A 17,665-nucleotide genomic window follows, 5' to 3' on the forward strand; every position below is an offset into this window, starting at 1 on the left:
CTTGTACCCTCCTCAAAAACCTACGGTGGTGAATTTCTGCAGCTAAATCAAACGCCTCTGGAACTTCTCAAAGAGAGCGTCAACACCCATGCAGCACAGGAGGTGCCCTTAGTTGAACAAATCAGGTGAGGGGGAGGGAGGCGGAATTGTTCGTTGCTCCAATGTCTGTTTCTCCTTTCCTCCCTAACACTGAAAACTCTGAGCTGGGAATAGCCAACAAAGAAAGATGTTAGAACTACTTCCCAGCCTCCTTGCAGCTGCGCATCTCAGGTGGTTAAACTCTGGCTCATGGAATGGAAGACCCTTCCAGAAGTCTTCCCTCTGGAGTGCTGGATCCCCTGTGCCCTGTCTTCCTTCATCCTGCTGCCTGGAGTGAAGATACCGCCTCCGAGCACGAGGATGAGGCTGTCCCCAGGACTGGCCAAGAAGGGAGTGCGACGCAGCTATCACACAGCTCTGGTGGCAAAGCTTACTTCTTTAGGGCAAATAAACTCCTGTCCTGCTTAAGCCAGTATCAGGGGATCTCCTGAGCCTAATTCTTATTACAACATCAATCATTTAGTCAAGAAACGCCACCTGTGTGAACATGCAGACGCATCTGAAACTCATGAATACACAGTCCGGAGCCTCAAGAAGCTTCCTACCAATCAGCGACTGACATGCACCAAGCAGCAAGAGGAACATGAAGGGGCATCTGAATTGTTGCCTGAACACAGTAGAGTCTGGAAAAGTGGGACCTATTAAAAAATAACCTCAGCCCCTTTAGAATAGTTAGGATGTGGATCCACAGAGCAGATACATAAAGATGAAGAAACTGAAAAGGGGAGGCTTGAAGAACATGCTGGAGGAGCCATCGCCACAGAGTAGGGTGGCCGGGGAGGACCTGGCGGTGCGCAGATCAGACACTCCAACACCAGCGCAGCACCGGGATCTGACCCAGCTCGGAGGCTTCTCCAACCCCATCTCTCCCCTTTGACCCATCACAAGCGCCAGCCTTAATACTTAACTCCTCTCAGCTTCCTGCACAGCCCACTATCCTCCACCTCCTCTGTGAGCCCGGCATCAAAACCAGACAACTGAGCTGGAGATCTGGACTCAAAACCGTGGGGTGAAGGTGAAAAATCCCAGAGGCTTAGAGGTGCAAAGGACCTTCAGAGACTCAACATCCTAAATTTTCAGACAGAAAATGGGACGCAGAGGAATGAAGCCCAGTGCCACACTGAAAGCTCACGAGGGAGGTGGAATGGGAACCCTGCTTTCTGACTTTGAGAGTTCAGTTCCCCCCACCTTTTTTTTAAACATGCAAATAAAATGACCATTTTACATTTCTGAACAAAGTGTCTTTAAATATAAAAGATGTCTTAAAATAAAGTTTCTTCATAAATTTCCCTTTTGAGAATTTGGGAGAAAATTTCACATACTTCTAAACCTCAAGAAATGTTGTCATCTGCCCTGCCTTTCTGGGCCTTACCAAGTACAAAAGATTCACAAAACACACACGTGCGCACACACACCCTACTGTTAGGGTTCCACTTGACTACAAGGTTGTCCCTATTAAACAGTCAGAAGCGTATGCAAAACGACACTACAATATGACAATCTGCAGCAGGTCAAAGTCATGCCTTCGGAGGGTTTGCATAACCAAGCAAAAATGAACCCAGGGGAATGAACGCAGGCCGCCTGACTCCACAACAGGTCTCCTAACCACTGTGTGTACTGAGAGGAGAGCCACTTTCCTGACATCTGCTAACAGGGGTCTAAGTCCAGATGATTCCTGCGTCCCTCAGGCACAGTCTGTCTGGTAGCTACCCATGTGCAGGATTAAGTCATACAATTAATTAGCAGACTCCTTGGCAAGTAAGAGATGTTCGAAAAGGACAACCGTAACAAAAAACCCTTTTCACCTAAATGCAATGCTAAGTGACTGAAGTCCATCCATTCTGGAGTTTTAAACAGGATCTTTCATTCCAAATGCTTGACACTACCAAAAAAGGTGGGGTAAAGAGATGGTCCATAAACCATGACTAGGCAAAAATTAACTTATTTAAAGAGCTTATCTGCAATAGTTAAGCCAAAAATGAAAACAACTCGAAAGAGTTTGGAGAATGAACACTTGATGCAAGATTTAGAATAAGATAACAAGATGCCCTGACCAAACGTTTCCTCTCACTTCCGGATGCTGTTTTTCTAAGACGGAAAAGGGTGATGGCCTCCAAGTTGGTTTGAGCTCATCAGACTTCTGTCCTGCTCCATTCTGGACTCTGTGGAGGGGCCAGCGTCTGCACGGGGCACCAACTCAGGGCTTCATATCCACCTTCTCACTGAATCCCCACAAGCACTGTTGGAATTACTTCCCATTTCACCTTGAAGGTCACGGCACGAAACTAAAGAGGCCCCTCTGGCCGTCACCCAGCTTGCCTACGGGACCCACAAACTCATTCAAACATCTGACAAATGCCAAGCCATGCTCTGTTGCTACCAAAATGGCAAAGTCATGGCCACACTCTCAAGAAGTTAGAGACTAGCAAGGAAACAGATATGTAGACAAATAGCTAAATGTGGTGAGCATCAGGTGCGGGAGTCATGGCACAAAAGATGGAGGGATTAACTCTCCCAGGAGTGTGAGGCAGATAAAGGGCCCAGGAGGGGTCACTCAGGAGGCAACGCTTGGACTCTGTGTGAACATTTCAGCAGGAATTCACCAAGTGAGCAAGGGGAGGCATCCCAAGCCTGGGACACAGACACAGGGAGGCCCTGAGGCAGAACACAATGGTGTCATGGAGGATACAGGGGTAACTTTATATGGCTCAGGTGAGGGCTTGGGTCTCCAGTGAGAAATTAGCCCAGACTGGAAGACAGCACCTGGAGTTTCTGCCGAAGAGCTCTGCATTTCACAGCCTGAAAAAATGCCTTCAACTTCTGTCCTTTCCACTCTAGCAGCCAGGGAACAAGTCTAGGGACAAATAATGGCAAATATCAGTGGGTAACATTTAACAAACGCTCACTGTGTATAGGGAAGTGCTCTGAGCACTTGTGTGGACCCTTCCAAAGTTCACAAGCCCAAGAGGCAGGCATTACCATTACTATTATCCCCACTTTACAGACAGAGGTGATGGAGTCAGTTAGGGGAGGCCCTGGGAAATGAACGTAGGCCGCCTGACTCCACACCAGGTCTCCTAACCACTGTGTGTACTGAGAGGAGAGCCACTTCCCTGAGATCTGCTAACAGAGGTCTAAGTCCAGATGATTCCTGAGTCCCTCAGGCACAGTCTATCTAGCAGCTAACCATCTGCAGGATTAAGTGAATTAATTAGTAGACTCCTTGGCAAGTAGAGATGTTCAAGAAAGATCAATTCACTTTCCCTTCTTCCTCATCCCCATTTTATATTGCCACAGAGACTGTGTATAGTCCCTGGCACAGTTCCTGGCCTTTGTAAATTACTGAAGGCCAATTCCAGCACCAAACCCAAGGGACCCCCTTCTCACCACCTCTCCTTCAACCTCAAAAGTTTTCTCTGGATTTAATCAACTGGCTGGATTCTACTGAACCACAGAACCAAATGGCACACATTCATAGAAACATGGTAAGAACAATAGACATTTCTACATGAGATGGTTCTTAAAGGTTAGTTAGGCCAAGGGCAGACAGGTCTCACAGACAGACTGTGAGCTGGCAACCATCCTGCAGAATGCTGTTAGAATTTCCCCTTCTTGAAAAAGATAAGCAAAATTCTTCTTAATTACTTTTAGAACTGAATTAGTAAATGTGTGGTCTAAAACGTACTGGGAACCAAATTTTGGTCACTATGCCCTGACCAATATTTCAACTTCTACCATTACTACACTTGTCTCACTGGATAAAATAAAGCAGGTGTGCTAACTCTTCTTCTAGTCTCTGAAGGGTACATAAGCCACCAATTCTGACATGATGACCTTGGGGTACAGGGAAGGACCAGGGACAGGCCTGCTTCTGAGGGACAAGAGCAGGAGGGCACTGTGGGACCAGTCCTGCCAGGCCCAGAGCCAGGCCCAAAGCTACCACAGCTTACCTCCTGCTTTGTAACCCAATGCAACCCAATGTCCTCAGAAGAATACGCAAGCCACCAAAATGGGGGCCCAGTTGATGAGTGATGACCTAAGAGAGGCTGTTATTCTAACCATGATCTATCTTAAGCTGGAATAGCCAACAGATGAGACAAGGCCGGGGGCGGTGGCTCACACCTATAACCCCAGCACTTTGGGAAGCCAAGGCAGGCGGATCACCTGAGGTCAGGAGTTTGAACAGCCTGGCCAACAACACAAAACCCCGTCTCTACTAAAAAATACAAAAATTAGCCGGGCATGGTGTCAGTCACCTGTAATCCCAGCTACTCAGGAGGCTGAGGCAGGGAGAACTGCTTGGACCCGGGAGGCCGAGGTTGCAGTGAGTCGAGATTGTGCCACTGTACTCCAGCCTGGGCGACAGAGTAAGACTTAAATAAATAATAATTAAAAATAAATAAAAACAAAAGAAGAGATAACAGAACAGCCTACGCTGAGCCCAGAGGTGGAAGAAAGCAGGACTGACAGTGGCATGTGCCCATCTCTCTCTTTTGTTATTTTTCCTGTCAATACCAAATAACTAGGTCTCTCTTTCATGTTTAATCATAATAAACTGGGTTGAAATATGCAGGTGAGACAAAGGAGAAATAAAATAAAGTATCAGAAAATTATTCAATGTCACCCAACAGTCATTTCACATCAGCTTTCTGGTATTTTATATTTATAAAGTTTTAATTCTTCATTCAATCAATAAATATTTAGCCCTTTCTATGTGCCAGCATTGTTCTAAGAACTGGATTTATCAGTGAATAAAAGAGAAAAAGTCCTGCATTCACAGAGCATACATTTCTAGTGGAAGGGCACAGAGAAGCAAAAACTAATAAATGAGTAAATTATACTGTATGTTACAAGGTAATACATGCTACCGGGGGAAAACTCAGCAGCATAACTGGGCTCAGGAGTGCAGGGGGCTGCAGTAATATCCAGGCTTAAATACGGTGGTCAGGATACGCCTCATTGAGGTGACTGTGAGTGAGTTCTCAAAGGAGGTGAGGCAGGGAGCCATATGTTATTTGGGGGGAATAACCTTCTAGTGCAAAGAACTGAAAATAGATAACAGTTCTACTATGTCTAAGAATTCTTTGCCTAATCCTAAGTCACTTTTAAAAGTTTTACATGTTGGCCAGGTGCAGTGGCTCATGCCTGTAATCCCATCACTTTGGGAGGTCAAGGCAGGTAGACCACTTGAGCCTCAGGAGTTTGAGACCAGCTGGCAGCTGGGCAACATGGCAAAACCCTGTGTCTACAAAAAAAAAAAAAAAAAAAGGGAAAATTAGCCGGGGGGGGGGGGGCATGCCTGCAGTCCTCACTACTCGGGAGGCAGAGGCTGGAGAATCACCTGAGTTGAGTCCAGGTGGTGGAGGCTGCAGTGAACTGTAATCACGCCATTAGACTCCAGCCTGAGTTGCAGAGAAAGACCCTATCTCAAAAAAAAACAAAAAACAAAAACCTTTTACATTTTATATTTAGATCTATGCTCCATTCTGAGTTAATTTTGGCATAAGGTGTGAGGTTTAAGTCAAGGTTTATATTTTTGGTTATTGATGTCCAATTGTTCCAGAATTACGTGCTGAAAAGGCTATCCTTCCTCTATGGAATTGCTTTTCCATCTCTGTCAATGAGGTGGAAATCTCTGTGTGAGTCTATCTCTGGCCTCTCTATTCTGCTACATGGACATGTATGTGTCCCTTTGCCAGAACTACACTTTCCTGATGACTGCAGCCATATCCTAAGTCTTAAAAACGGGCAGTGTAATCAGTCCTTGAAGGGTTTAAACAGAGTATACTGACCCAATTTGACTTTAAAATGTCACTCTATTATAGTGAGAATACACTGTTGGGGGCAAAAGGGGACCAGGCGAGAGAAGATGGAGGCTCCAACCAGGGGAACAGCAGTAGAGATGGTAAAAAATGGGTGAGATTCTGACATCATGAAAGTTAAGCCCACAGAACATCCTGGTGGACAGGATGTGGGTATGAGAGAACGGAAGAGAGGAGTACGACCCCCAGGCTTTTGGCCTGAGCAGCTGGGAGAATGGAACTGCCATCTGCTAAGATGGAGACATGCGGAGGGAGCAGGTGTGGGACAGGAAACCACTTCAGTGTTTCCCACCTTAGGGTGAGAAGCCTACTGGACATCTAACTGTGATGTAGCCTCAGGGATACAACAGCCAGTTCAGGACAGAGGTCTTTCTGGCCAGGATGTGATGTGACAATCCAGGATTCATTAGCACATTAAAGCCATGCTACTGTGTGAGCCTGCCAAAGCGGAAAAGCCCGGGCCCCAGGGGGGTCCTCCAGTAAGGAGGTCAGACAGAAGAGAAGTGGGAAAAGGAGACAGGAGGTAGAGGGAGGAGGGAACCAGGAGAGGATGGCAACCCAGAGGGGTTAGCATCTGTGTCAGAGTCTGCTGAGCCACTGTGTTGGAGAACTGAGAGCTGACACAAGGCACCCTGGGAGATCTTGACAAGAGAAGTTGTGGTGAATGGGTGTGGTTTAAAAGGGAATGGAGGAGGTGGATTGGAGACCAGGCTTAACAACCCTTTCAGAGCGTTCTACTATTCAGGGGAGCAGAAAAATGAGTAAATCCTGGAGGGGGCAGGAGAGTCAAAGGAGGCTCTGTGTGTGTGTTTGTGTGTGTGTGTTTCAGGGGAGAAGGGAGTGTGTGTGTTTCTGCAGGAGAGGAGGGTGTGTGTGTGTGTGTGTGTGTCCGTGTGTGTGTTTTGCAGGAAAGGAGAAAAAACAGCAGGAACACTGACGAGAATAACCCAGCGGGGTGCGGCCCAGAGGGGCCTGGTTTACACCAGGGAACACTGGGTGGTTTAGGGAGCGTCTGTGAGTGCAAAGGGGAATAGGATTTCAGGCACAGGTGGGGGCCCGGGCTCTGGGCAGGAAGAGACTGGAAAATGCAGACCGAAGTGCTCCCCTCACCTTTAATCCTCCTCATCCTTTCTACTGACTGCATGGGAGCCTCCCTCGATGCCATTCTTGTGTTCCATGCCCTGAGACTATGTCACAATCCAGACTTTCACAATACAGTCCCACTAGTTTCTAAGTGCGCAATTCTCAGGGACAAAATCCCAGGCCAAGGCCTACAGAGTAAGAAGAGATCACACTAGTATGTGCCCTGCGTGGAAAAAGGTGGAAAAAATAAGACAGTCACAGAGCAGCGGCTTGTGTCTGTTCTTCCACCAGGCTCTCCTCTTCCGTCCTAGGAAGTTACTTCCTGGCACCGGACAAGGGCCGCAGAGTAAGAAGGGATCACACTAGTATGTGTTATGTATGAAAAAGGAGGAAAAAAAAGATAGTCACAGGGCAGGGGCTCGTGTCTGTTCCTCTCCTCTTCCATCCCGGGAAGAGTGACTTCCTGGCACCAGACATGGGCCAGGTGCACAGCAGCCAGACAGGCAGGAGCCCTCATCGTGTGCAGAAAGCAGCAGACAGGCAGCATATCACAGTCAGGTGGGTCTAACTGCTAGCAGAGGCGCAAAACGGGACGGGACACCATGCTGAGACCTGAACAGGGTCGAGACTGACACAGGGGAAAAGAGAGCAAAGGTTTTAAGGCAAAAACAAGTTTGCCTTGTTTGAGAAACAGAGAGAAAGGGTCAATGTGATCAGGTGTGGGCATTAGCAGTGAGGACACAGTGTTATCTGCTGAGGTGGGGGAGGTAGGTAAGGGCCGGATCACTCAGAGCTTTCCAAACCAGGGCAAAGAGATACGATTTTATTCTAAATGCAATAGGAAGCCGTTGAAAGGAAATAAACAGAGAAATGACAATCTGTTTCCAAAAGATGAAGTTTGTTTGTATGTGCTTCTTCTAGAAATCATACTTTTTAAAGAAGTAAATAGCATTTATTACTCAAGCTGAAAACTAATAAAACCACCACCCATTTGAGGGAACCAATGAAATCCTGAGAATTGACTGCCCAGTGGCCACCATGAGAGGTGGAAAAGATATAAGAGAGGCCATGCCAGGGCATCTGCTCTCAGCTTAGAAGAGAAAGATGTTCTAACCACCCTGCAACCAGCCGTGTGGCAGATGCAGAGGGGATACGGACCCGGAAGGGGCGGGCGAGAGATGAGCGGGACCCACTGAGGGATTTATCGGAGCAGGAACCTCCTCGGATTTCCATTTAAACAATCCTTCCCAGGGCAGTTATTTAAGAGGCCTTTTCCCAAACAACACATGCCTCCTCACACATACCCACCACATGTGTAAACGATCTCTCTCCAAACCAAAACCACACCGATGATGCAGCCCCTGCCAGGTGAGAGCAGCATCTGGGTCACGAACAAACTGAGGTCGTAAAGACTCCGCCCCGACTCCGTCTATTTAAAAACTCCTCTACAAGAAACAAGAATGGCTGTTTCCTTCACCTCCTAGAAGGCAACATAGTAAACTGACAACAGATGGAAAGAAAGGCATATTTTTGCCCATTAACCTTCCAAGGGTTTTGGTTTTGTTCAGATCTTTGCATCACAAATCCCCTTTGCTTTCTGCCTCGTTCCTACAGAGAACTCTCCAGTGATGGAGGTCTCCAGCAAATGATAGCAACTCTGTATCAGTGGGATGGACTTCTGCTTTTAAAGCTACACTAGGTTCTCTTCAATACTCTTTGGGTCTCAAGCCTCAGCAGCAGACTCAGCACTGAAGACACTGGGCCGCAGTGCCCGCAGCCTGGACTGAAGCCCTGGCTTTGCTCCTTATTGTCTGTGGGACTTGCTGAGAAAGTTGCAAAATCTCCCTAAGACACAGCATCTTACCTTTAAAAGGGAGGACACCATCACCACTGACCCCATAGGGTTGTTTTGAAGATTAAAAGCACAGGCTGGGCACAGTGGCTCACACCACTTTGAGAGATTACCTCCCAAAGTAATCTTAGCACTTTGGGAGGCCGAGGCGAGTGGATCACCTGAGGTCAGGAGTTCGAGACCAACCTGACCAACATGGTGAAACCCCATCTCTACTGAAAATACAAAATTAGTCAGCATGGTGGCGCATGCCTGTAAATCCCAGCTACTTGGGAGGCTGAGGCAAGAGAATCGCTGGAAGCTGGGAGGTGGAAGGTTGCAGTGAGCCAAGATAGAACTCCAGCCTGGGCAAGAAGAGCAAAACTCCATCTCAAAAAAAAAAAAAGAAAAAGAAAGAAAGAAAGATTAAAAGCACAAACGCAAAGAAGGTTTTATGTGCAAAAAGCACTTGGCGTACTCCCTAGCACATACTGAATGTCCATAAACATTCAGCCAATGTCCACTGCTATCACTTTTCTTATTAGCTCACTAGGGATTGTTGGGGAGGGGAGGATTCAAGAATAGCATTTACTTGGGGAGAGTTCATGAATGGCATTTACTTAACACTTTCTGAGGAAGATGAGGGAAAGAAGGCTGGATATATTCTGTGGCCTGGCTAATTCTGGACATAGCTGCACAAAGCTTGAGGACTAGGTCTGCCAAGAACAAACAATAGCAGGCAGTGAAAGAAACAAGCTAGAAACTGACACTCCCGAGGCCCTCCACTACAGAAGAGTTCAAGTGATTCCATTTCAAACAGGCTCCTGTGCCCACCAGCCAGGCAGAGGGGGCCCTTAACTGAGCCTAGAGGTTATGAATCACTCCACCCCTTCCCCTAAGTCCACATCCCTTATCCCTCGACCCCTCCAGAACCTCCCCAGCATCAGTGCTGACTCAGAAGCCATCATTTTGGCATGGGCCTGCTAGAGAGAATTCTATGGATGTAAGAAAGTAACTTCTTGCCATTATCCACAGAGATGTCAGCTCTAAGCTAACAGGCAGCACAGGCCAGATTCTATCAACAGCAAGAACTGAGTTGTCCGTACCCTATCTTCAGCTCACCCTCCCGGTCCCCATGTTGGAATTCAGTAAAAGGCGCAGATACCCAGTTACCATATACACTCAAGACCATGTTCCCAAGAAAACTAGGTCCAAGGGTAATAGGGAAGAAAGCACATTTGATTAAAATATTCTGTTTTTCAGAATTAAGCGCAATGAATTTCAACACCCATACTCTCTTCCCCGATCCCCAAGCCTTGGAAGCGCTGGTCTATGCAATGTAGGCAGCCGTGTTCAATGGAAAATAACAAAGAGCAAGTCCCTACAACAAAACCTGCTAGAAAGGACTCTCTTGAGACTCCAAAAATGGCTCTGAGCCCGCTACTCAGCTTCCCATGTAGGCAGCTGCTGCCTCCGGTCACTTTTCTGATGTTTTGAGCCTTCAGACAATGAAATGCTTTCATAGAATAGACAAGGTATTACTTGCCACAGCTGCACTTTTAAGAGAATTTATAAGCTAAAGGGGCTAAAAAAGTATTCCATACATTTCCCTTTTCAACAGAAGTACACAGCCAAATAATTCAGGAAGGGAGCTGAATGAGGTGCAACCAAGTTTCTCCACTCCTAAGAACCGAGAAGCGCACACACTGGCGTGCCACCCCAGGGCACTCTGGTAACATCCATCCAAATTTAGAGTGGCTCATGCCTGTAATCCCAGCACTTTGGGAGGCCAAAGCGGGCAGAGTACTTGAGCCCAGGAGTTCGAGACCAGCCTGAGCAACAACAGACTCCATTTCTACAAAAAATATAAAAATTAGCTGGGCATGGTGGCTCATGCCTGTGGTCTCAGCTACTCCAGAGGGAGGATCACTTGAGCCCAGGAGGTCGAGGCTACAGTGAGCTGAGATTGCACCACTGCCCTCCAGCCTGAGCAACAGAGCAAGACTCCATCTCAAAAAAAAAAAAAAAAAAAAAAAAGTAGAAGTGTACATCCTTTCACCCAAGAATCCCACTTACAAAGATCTACCATAAGGAGGTAATTGCAAGTGGGAAACTAAAAACATGGAAGGAGAGAGGATTCCGTACATTAGGATCCCTCTATACAGTAAGGAGGCAGCCTGGGAATAGGAGTTACTTAAATTCAGGACTGGTCCCTCAACACCTAGTCCAGTAGAGAAAAAGGGAGATTACAGAGCATGCAGAGCATATTTCCATGGACGCAAAGCACATCCACGAGCAGGACATTGTAGTAGTGAGTGTGCAAACTGCTCATGTTGGCCACCTTCGGAGAGCAGAGCTCCAGGCAGCTTTGTTTTTCTGCTTTGCAGTTTTCCACACTGTCCACTTCCTTAACATGATCATGTATTATTTTGCCTTACACAATAAAGTCGTATGTTTAAAAGCTCCCGAAATGGGATGATTTCCAATCATGCAAAGCACACATTCCTGAAAATTGTTTCAAGTGAATATTTGTATTTTGAGTCATTTTGTTTACTAGTAAACACTGTAATTTCTGAGATATGCTCCTACTAAATAATGGACCTTTCACATAAAACAATTTATTTTAAAATTTTATTCAATCAAAATATAGTCACTTAAATGCCTTCTCTTTACATACTTTTTCCAGTGTTTTCACACATATCATTTCTCCCAATGCAGACGCCAGTGACACAAGAGTCCCCACTTCAGAACAAGGAAAGTGACTGAAAGAACTACCTGACCTGCCCAAGGTCACCTCCATGATAGGTCTAAGACCAGGTCCAGTTTTCCTAACCCCAGCCCAATGCTTTCCCGTGAATGCCCAGCGGGACAGGGTTGTTCAGACTCCACTCAACTACAAAGGCACTTATCAGCCATCTTCACCGGGAGGACTTGTCAGAATACCAGAGATTCACATTCAGTAGAATTGTGCGTATTATTTATTCCTTGATTTACCAAAGCTGGCTTGCATGTGTTTTCCCTTCCTTATTTACAATTTTCAACTACCTTTAAGATCATCAAAAAGCAAAAGTTAATTCGGTGTTTCTTTACTGTTTTTTTTTTTACTGTTTCAAAACAAAGTTGCCTCTTGGAATCTCTTTTCAAAAGTAGCAACAGGTTACCAAAAAATACAGAGATATACGTAGAAATATATAAAAGACTTACGGGTTCACGTTCCCCAGGTGGCCTTCTAAGATGTGGTTTTGCTATCACTTTACCCAAGATGCCTAAGCCACCAACACTACCAACAATACCTTTATGTTTCCCTCCTATGGACTCCATAATTTCTAAGTTTTATTTACCTAACGGTATATATTAAATAATAACAATGTTCCCATTTTACAAGCATCAAAGGCATATTTGCCAACTGCAGCCATTTAGTAACATAAGATTCAGAATACTATCAAATTTTCTTGCAAAAAGCAAAAGCATTTAGCATTTTAGCCCTAAATATGGTAGTTTTAACAAGGGTAAAGATACATGTTCTATGTTTTTCAGAATTAAGGGCAATGAATTTCAACACCCACACTCTCTTCCTCAATCCCCAAGCTTTGGAAGCACCGGTCTACGCAACGTAGGCAGCCATGTTCAACGGAAAATATCAAACAGCAAGTCCCTACAACAAAACTTGCTAGAAAGAACACTCTTAAGACTCCAAAAATCAAAGTGAGTCAGGAGCCAATAGCTTCTATGAGGCAGAATGCTGTAAAGAACATTTAAGCCTCAGGTCCAAGACTATCAGAATTCCAGGATCACTAGAAAATGTTCTACAGAAACAAGTTTCCATTTTTATGATGTAAAGGGAGAGGAGACAACTTGACAAAAAGACATTACATTCTGCTTTATAAAGTTTTCCAGGACAACATCTATGTCACAAATCAAACACCCACTGACTTGAACCAAAAGCAACATCTAAGGCAACTGTTGTTAATTACAGGATACTGTTCTCTCTCCCTTCCATGTAACTGTTGTTAGTTACAGGATACCTTTCTCTCTCCCTTCCACAGCTCTTTTAAAACCTGAATAGATGCTGCTGCCCAAATCACAGAAAGGGAAACGCAAACATTTCTCCCCCAGCCCTAAATGCCTAAGTTTTCATTTCAAAGAACTGTCCCTTGAAGTTCTATGATCCAGCAGACTCAGTTTCACTAATATAAACTCAAAAACTATAACTCAGGATTGAAAAAAAATCTAGTTCAAAATATGTAGGCAATAAAGCTCAAAATCTTTTAAGTATCAGACAGTAACTAAGCACCTGCTGCTATGTAGACTGCCATTAGTAATAAACCAGTCTTCCCTCTTAGGTTTCTACCCCTCTTCCTGAACAGCAAAAACAGCTTTAGAGGCCATTATTTCAGGAGGTCGGAGCGCACACTACACAGCTGAGCTTCAACCTGTGTTCTTGGCTTGTACCTGCCAGCAGAGCAGGATCCCTCCACCATCTCACCACACACCTTCTCAACATGAACGCAGACATGCACATAAATCTAGGACATTCTGAACGAAGGGGAAATAGTCATGAGAAATCTTGTCCATACGGATGGGGGATCTCACAGTAGACAAAGGTCTAGCCCATAATGACTGAAAGCTCATTTGAGAGTTAGGAGGGGAAGAAAAATCTTTCATATTTAGGTAAATTAGGTGAGATAAAATATTTTTTAGTTAACACACAAAGGCTGCATGAAATTCTGGAGCCTTTCAACAACAGAAGACAGGAAGGAGGACCGGGCAAGCAGGGAAGAAAGAGACATTCTGCACTCATTTCTGTTTTAAAAGTAGGTTTGAGATGTTTAAACAGACTGGCCTCATAAAAGAACTACCTGGCAGGGCAGTGTGCTGAAGAGCTCTGAGCGAGAAGATGCATGCTTGAGATGTAATCCCAGGAGCACAGGAAGTCACCTGCAAGGAATCCTGGTTAGAATCTCAGGTAGAACCTGAGGCCTTGCCGGAGGCTGGGAAGCCAATGACCAGGATATGCAATAAGCAAGAGATGGTCATAGAAAGTCAAAGCAAATAATATAAAGACAGCAAATGGAAAAATACGTCCATAAAAGGTCGAATCGGGACGAGCCGACAGGGCAGGCATAATCCAGGGAAAGGCTAAGTGGCCTTGCTTTTTCCCAGAACCACATGCTGGCAGACAGCGGAGGCAGAAGCGCATGCAGTTCTCCCGACGCCTGAAGATCTCTCCAACCCCTTCAAGTCCACAGGACGAAACCAAACTCCTTGTGTTTCTCCCACACCCCAGCCTCCTCACTCACGCCATCCTCCTAGCCGTTCCTGGGGTCAGCCACCCTCCTGTTCATTTTATTTGAGATGCATTCTCCACAAAAACTTTGAGTAAGAAAAAATAAAGGAATTTGTTTTCAGCTAATTTACGCACTCAAGAGCTTGTTCTCATCTCTGTTTTTCTCTGAAAATTTTTGCACAATCCCTCCTTTCCTGACTCACAGGAATGAAATGTGAAAGTAAATGGTTTTGAGGACATTTTAACAATAATCTTCACTTCCTTGTTATCTTCTCTGAAAATCAACCCCTAAAGTCAAGCACAGTAACCTTAGTAATTTTTAAATTGGAGAGATTATGTGCCCTAGGGGACCTCTGGCAATATCTGGAGACATTTTTCATTGCTATAAATAGGGGAGGTAGGGCCAGGAGCGGTGGCTCACGCCTGTAATCCCCAGCACTTTGGGAAGCCAAGGTGGGTGGATCACCTGAGGTCAGGAGTTCGAGACCAGCTTGGCCAACATGGTGAAACCCTGTCTCTACTAAAAATACAAAAAATAGCTGGGCATGGTGGTGCATGCCTGTAATCCCAGCTACTTGGGAGGCTGAGGCAGGAGAATTGGTTGAACCCAGGAAGCAGAGGTTGCAGTGAGTCGAGATCAAGCCATTGCACTCCAGCCTGGGCCACAAGAGCAAAACTCCGTCTCAAAAACAAAAAAAATAGGGGAGGTGGTGGTACCGGTCATCTAGTGGGTAGAACTCAGGGAGGTGGCTCAACATCCTACAATGCCCAGGACAGACGCCACAACAAAGATCAGCTGGCCCAAAATGTCAACAGTGCCAGGGTTGAAAAAACTCGTTTTAGGAAAAAAGAAAACAAAAGAAAGAAAATGCTTCATAATATAAAATATCCTAATATTCTCTTATGCTACTTTTTTTATAAACACAAACAGACAAAGCACACACTGTGTCTTAAAATTCCACATTTAGAGTTAATGAGAACTGATGTTTGTTATATGCCAGGATCTGCAGCTGGGCAGGAGGGAGAGGGCAGGTCAGCTCTGATTCCCTAATATAAACCCCTCCTTACTAAATGGTAACACGACTTTATCTTTGGGTACTGCTCCAGAGTGAAACACCTTACCAATAAACATCAACTCCAGCCTTATTTTTTATTTAATTCTATTTATTTATTTAGAGATAGGGTCTCACTCCGTCCTCTAGGCTGGAGTAAAGTTGTGCGATTTCTGCTAACTGCAACCTCTCCCAGGTTCAAGGGATTCTCCTGTCTCAGTCTCCCAAGTAGCTGGGACTACAGGCGTGCGCCGCCAGGTCTGGCTAATTTTGGTATTTTGGGGGTTAGAGATGGGGTTTCGCCATGTTGGTTCAGCTGGTCTCGAACTCCTAAATTCAAGTGATCCACCCGCCTCAGCCTCCCAAAGTGCTGGGATTACAGATGTGAGCCACCGTGCTTGGCCCAGCCTCGTTTTTTAAAACAGGCCTTTTGATTTTAACATTTTCTGCAAAACCAAAGTCCTCTGATGTAAACTGTGATCCAGCTCAGACTAGGCATCTGTCTTTGTCTCCCTGCTCCTGGACTATATAAAAAATTCCCATCACTAAACCTTCTCATTATTTATTGGTAGAGGGGCGTGAGCATGCGTTAAGATTCATGATTCAGACTCCCCAAAAGTGGTAAAACACTTCCAGAGGATCTAAGACAACCACCAAAAACGCCCCTTAGCGTGTGTGGCAAAAATTATATTCGAATGCAAATAATCTTATCAAAGGAATGTCTTCCTTTAAGTTAACGAACGTTCCCTATTACACCTTCCAAAGCTGTTAGGGGCGAGTCCGACAGCAGAACGTACGCTGCTCTGCCTGGCCTCTTGCAGTGTTCTTGCTCGAGCCACACACCGCGGTCTCAGGACTCAAGCAGGGCACCTGGCTGCCAAAGCCAGGAAAAGGTTAATTAACACCGGGCCTCTTCCAGGTGAACGCGAGTGGATGTGGGCCCCAAGGTCGGCCAGTAACTGCCAAGGGAAGGGCGGGCCCGGACCACACCCGACCTCCGCACTCAGGGTCCCCTTCGGCGGGATCCGCAGCTCTCGGGGTGGGTGGTCTCCAGCCGGCCACTCCGGGTATGCCGCCGGTCGTGGAAGGACACCCTTCTATTCAAACTCAAGGGAGAAAGGGATCATTTAAATCCCCCGCATAGCTGCGCGCTCTCCCCGGAAGGCTGCTCCAGCACCGCCACAGGGCCCGAGCGCCAGCTCCTGCCTAGTGCACCAGCTCCTGCCTAGTGCGCCCCCCCGGACCACGTAGCGATGATGCCACCGTGCCCGGGCGCTCCCAGGTGTGCACGCGCAGGTGTGCGGATTCGGGGAGCGCTCCCAGGTGTGCACGCGCAGGTGTGCGGATTCGGGGAGCGCTCCCAGGTGTGCACGCGCAGGTGTATGGACTCGAGGAGACCTCGCAGGTGTACACGAGCACATGTGCGGACTCGGGGAGGGCTCCCAAGTGTGCGCGCGCAGGTGTGCGGAATGGGGGTGGTGGGGGGCACCCAAGTGTGCACGTGCAGGTGTGCGGACTCGGAAGCGCGCCCAGGCGTACACGCGCAGGTGAGCGAACTCGGGGAAGGGGCGCGCCCAGGCGTACGTATGCGGACTCGGGGCCGCGAAAGACAGGTCATGCCAGTGAACCCCCAAACCCGGCCCACGCTCCCTGCGCCCCAAACCGCTCATCCCCAACTCACCTCTTCCAGAAATTTGGTCACATCGTACACCTTGTGGTGCAGGATCAGCCAGGTGCTCTTGCTGTTGTTGTGCTTCTGAATCTCCTCTAGGGTGTAGTACTTCACGGCCTCGTCCGACTGCTCTGCCATCTCGGTTCGCCGCGAGCCAGGCCTAGAACACACAGCCGCGTCGGGTGGAGCAGAGCGCGCGACTCCGCCAGCTCCACCCGGGACATTCCCCGAGCCGGGCACAGCTCCGGGGGCTGGGCGGCAGGCTCAGGGGCGGGGCGCAGTAAAAGAACCCCCGACGGTTGGCCGTCATCCTTGTCATTCAAAAGTCCCCGCCTTTGGTCGACCCCCTCCGCCTGCCCAAGCGTGGTCCCGCCCAGTGTGCGGGTGTTAATTGGCTGCCGGAGGTGCCCTTCACAATCTCCCGACCGCCGCAGCGCGCAGACTCCACGGAGTCTGCACGGAAGGGCGGGACGAACTGTGGCTAGGGAGGAGGTGGGAGGTCGGGGGCGTCCCGGCGGGTTAAGCGTGCGAGTGAGCGAGGTGTACCAGCGGGCATGGATGGCAGGTGCAGAGTCCATTCTTGGGAGGGCGGCGACCTGGGCAGCGAATCGCGGGAGTTTCCTATTCGCAGCAGCCCGAGTCCCAGACGTTAATTTGTAACAAAAGTAGCCATGGCCAAGTCCATAAAGGGGGCGTCTCGGGTAGCCCTTCGCATGCACGGAAGAGTCGAAAGCCCCGTGCGCGCTAGAAAACGGTTTCGCAACTGACTTCGGGAAGCAAATGCCCTGCGCCCCAAAAAATAAAGTTGGCGAACTGTGC

The 17,665-nt window shown here is 47.3% G+C and overlaps 1 protein-coding gene across 1 annotated transcript in view; it reads right to left on the bottom strand.

Annotated features, from left to right (window-relative positions):
• The window catches only part of CYB5A (cytochrome b5 type A), a 39,036-nt gene extending 21,911 nt beyond the window's left edge, over nt 1-17,125 (bottom strand). Inside the window, exon 1 of the mRNA XM_017866128.1 lies at nt 16,856-17,125. Coding sequence (XP_017721617.1) covers nt 16,856-16,984 — 129 coding nt within the window. The 5' untranslated portion in view covers nt 16,985-17,125. The remainder of the gene's footprint in view (nt 1-16,855) is intronic.
• Nucleotides 17,126-17,665: the final 540 nt, after the last annotated feature.

This window comes from Rhinopithecus bieti, unplaced genomic scaffold, assembly GCF_001698545.2.
Source record: "Rhinopithecus bieti isolate Rb0 unplaced genomic scaffold, ASM169854v2 scaffold_84002, whole genome shotgun sequence".
Classification (NCBI taxonomy): domain Eukaryota; kingdom Metazoa; phylum Chordata; class Mammalia; order Primates; family Cercopithecidae; genus Rhinopithecus; species Rhinopithecus bieti.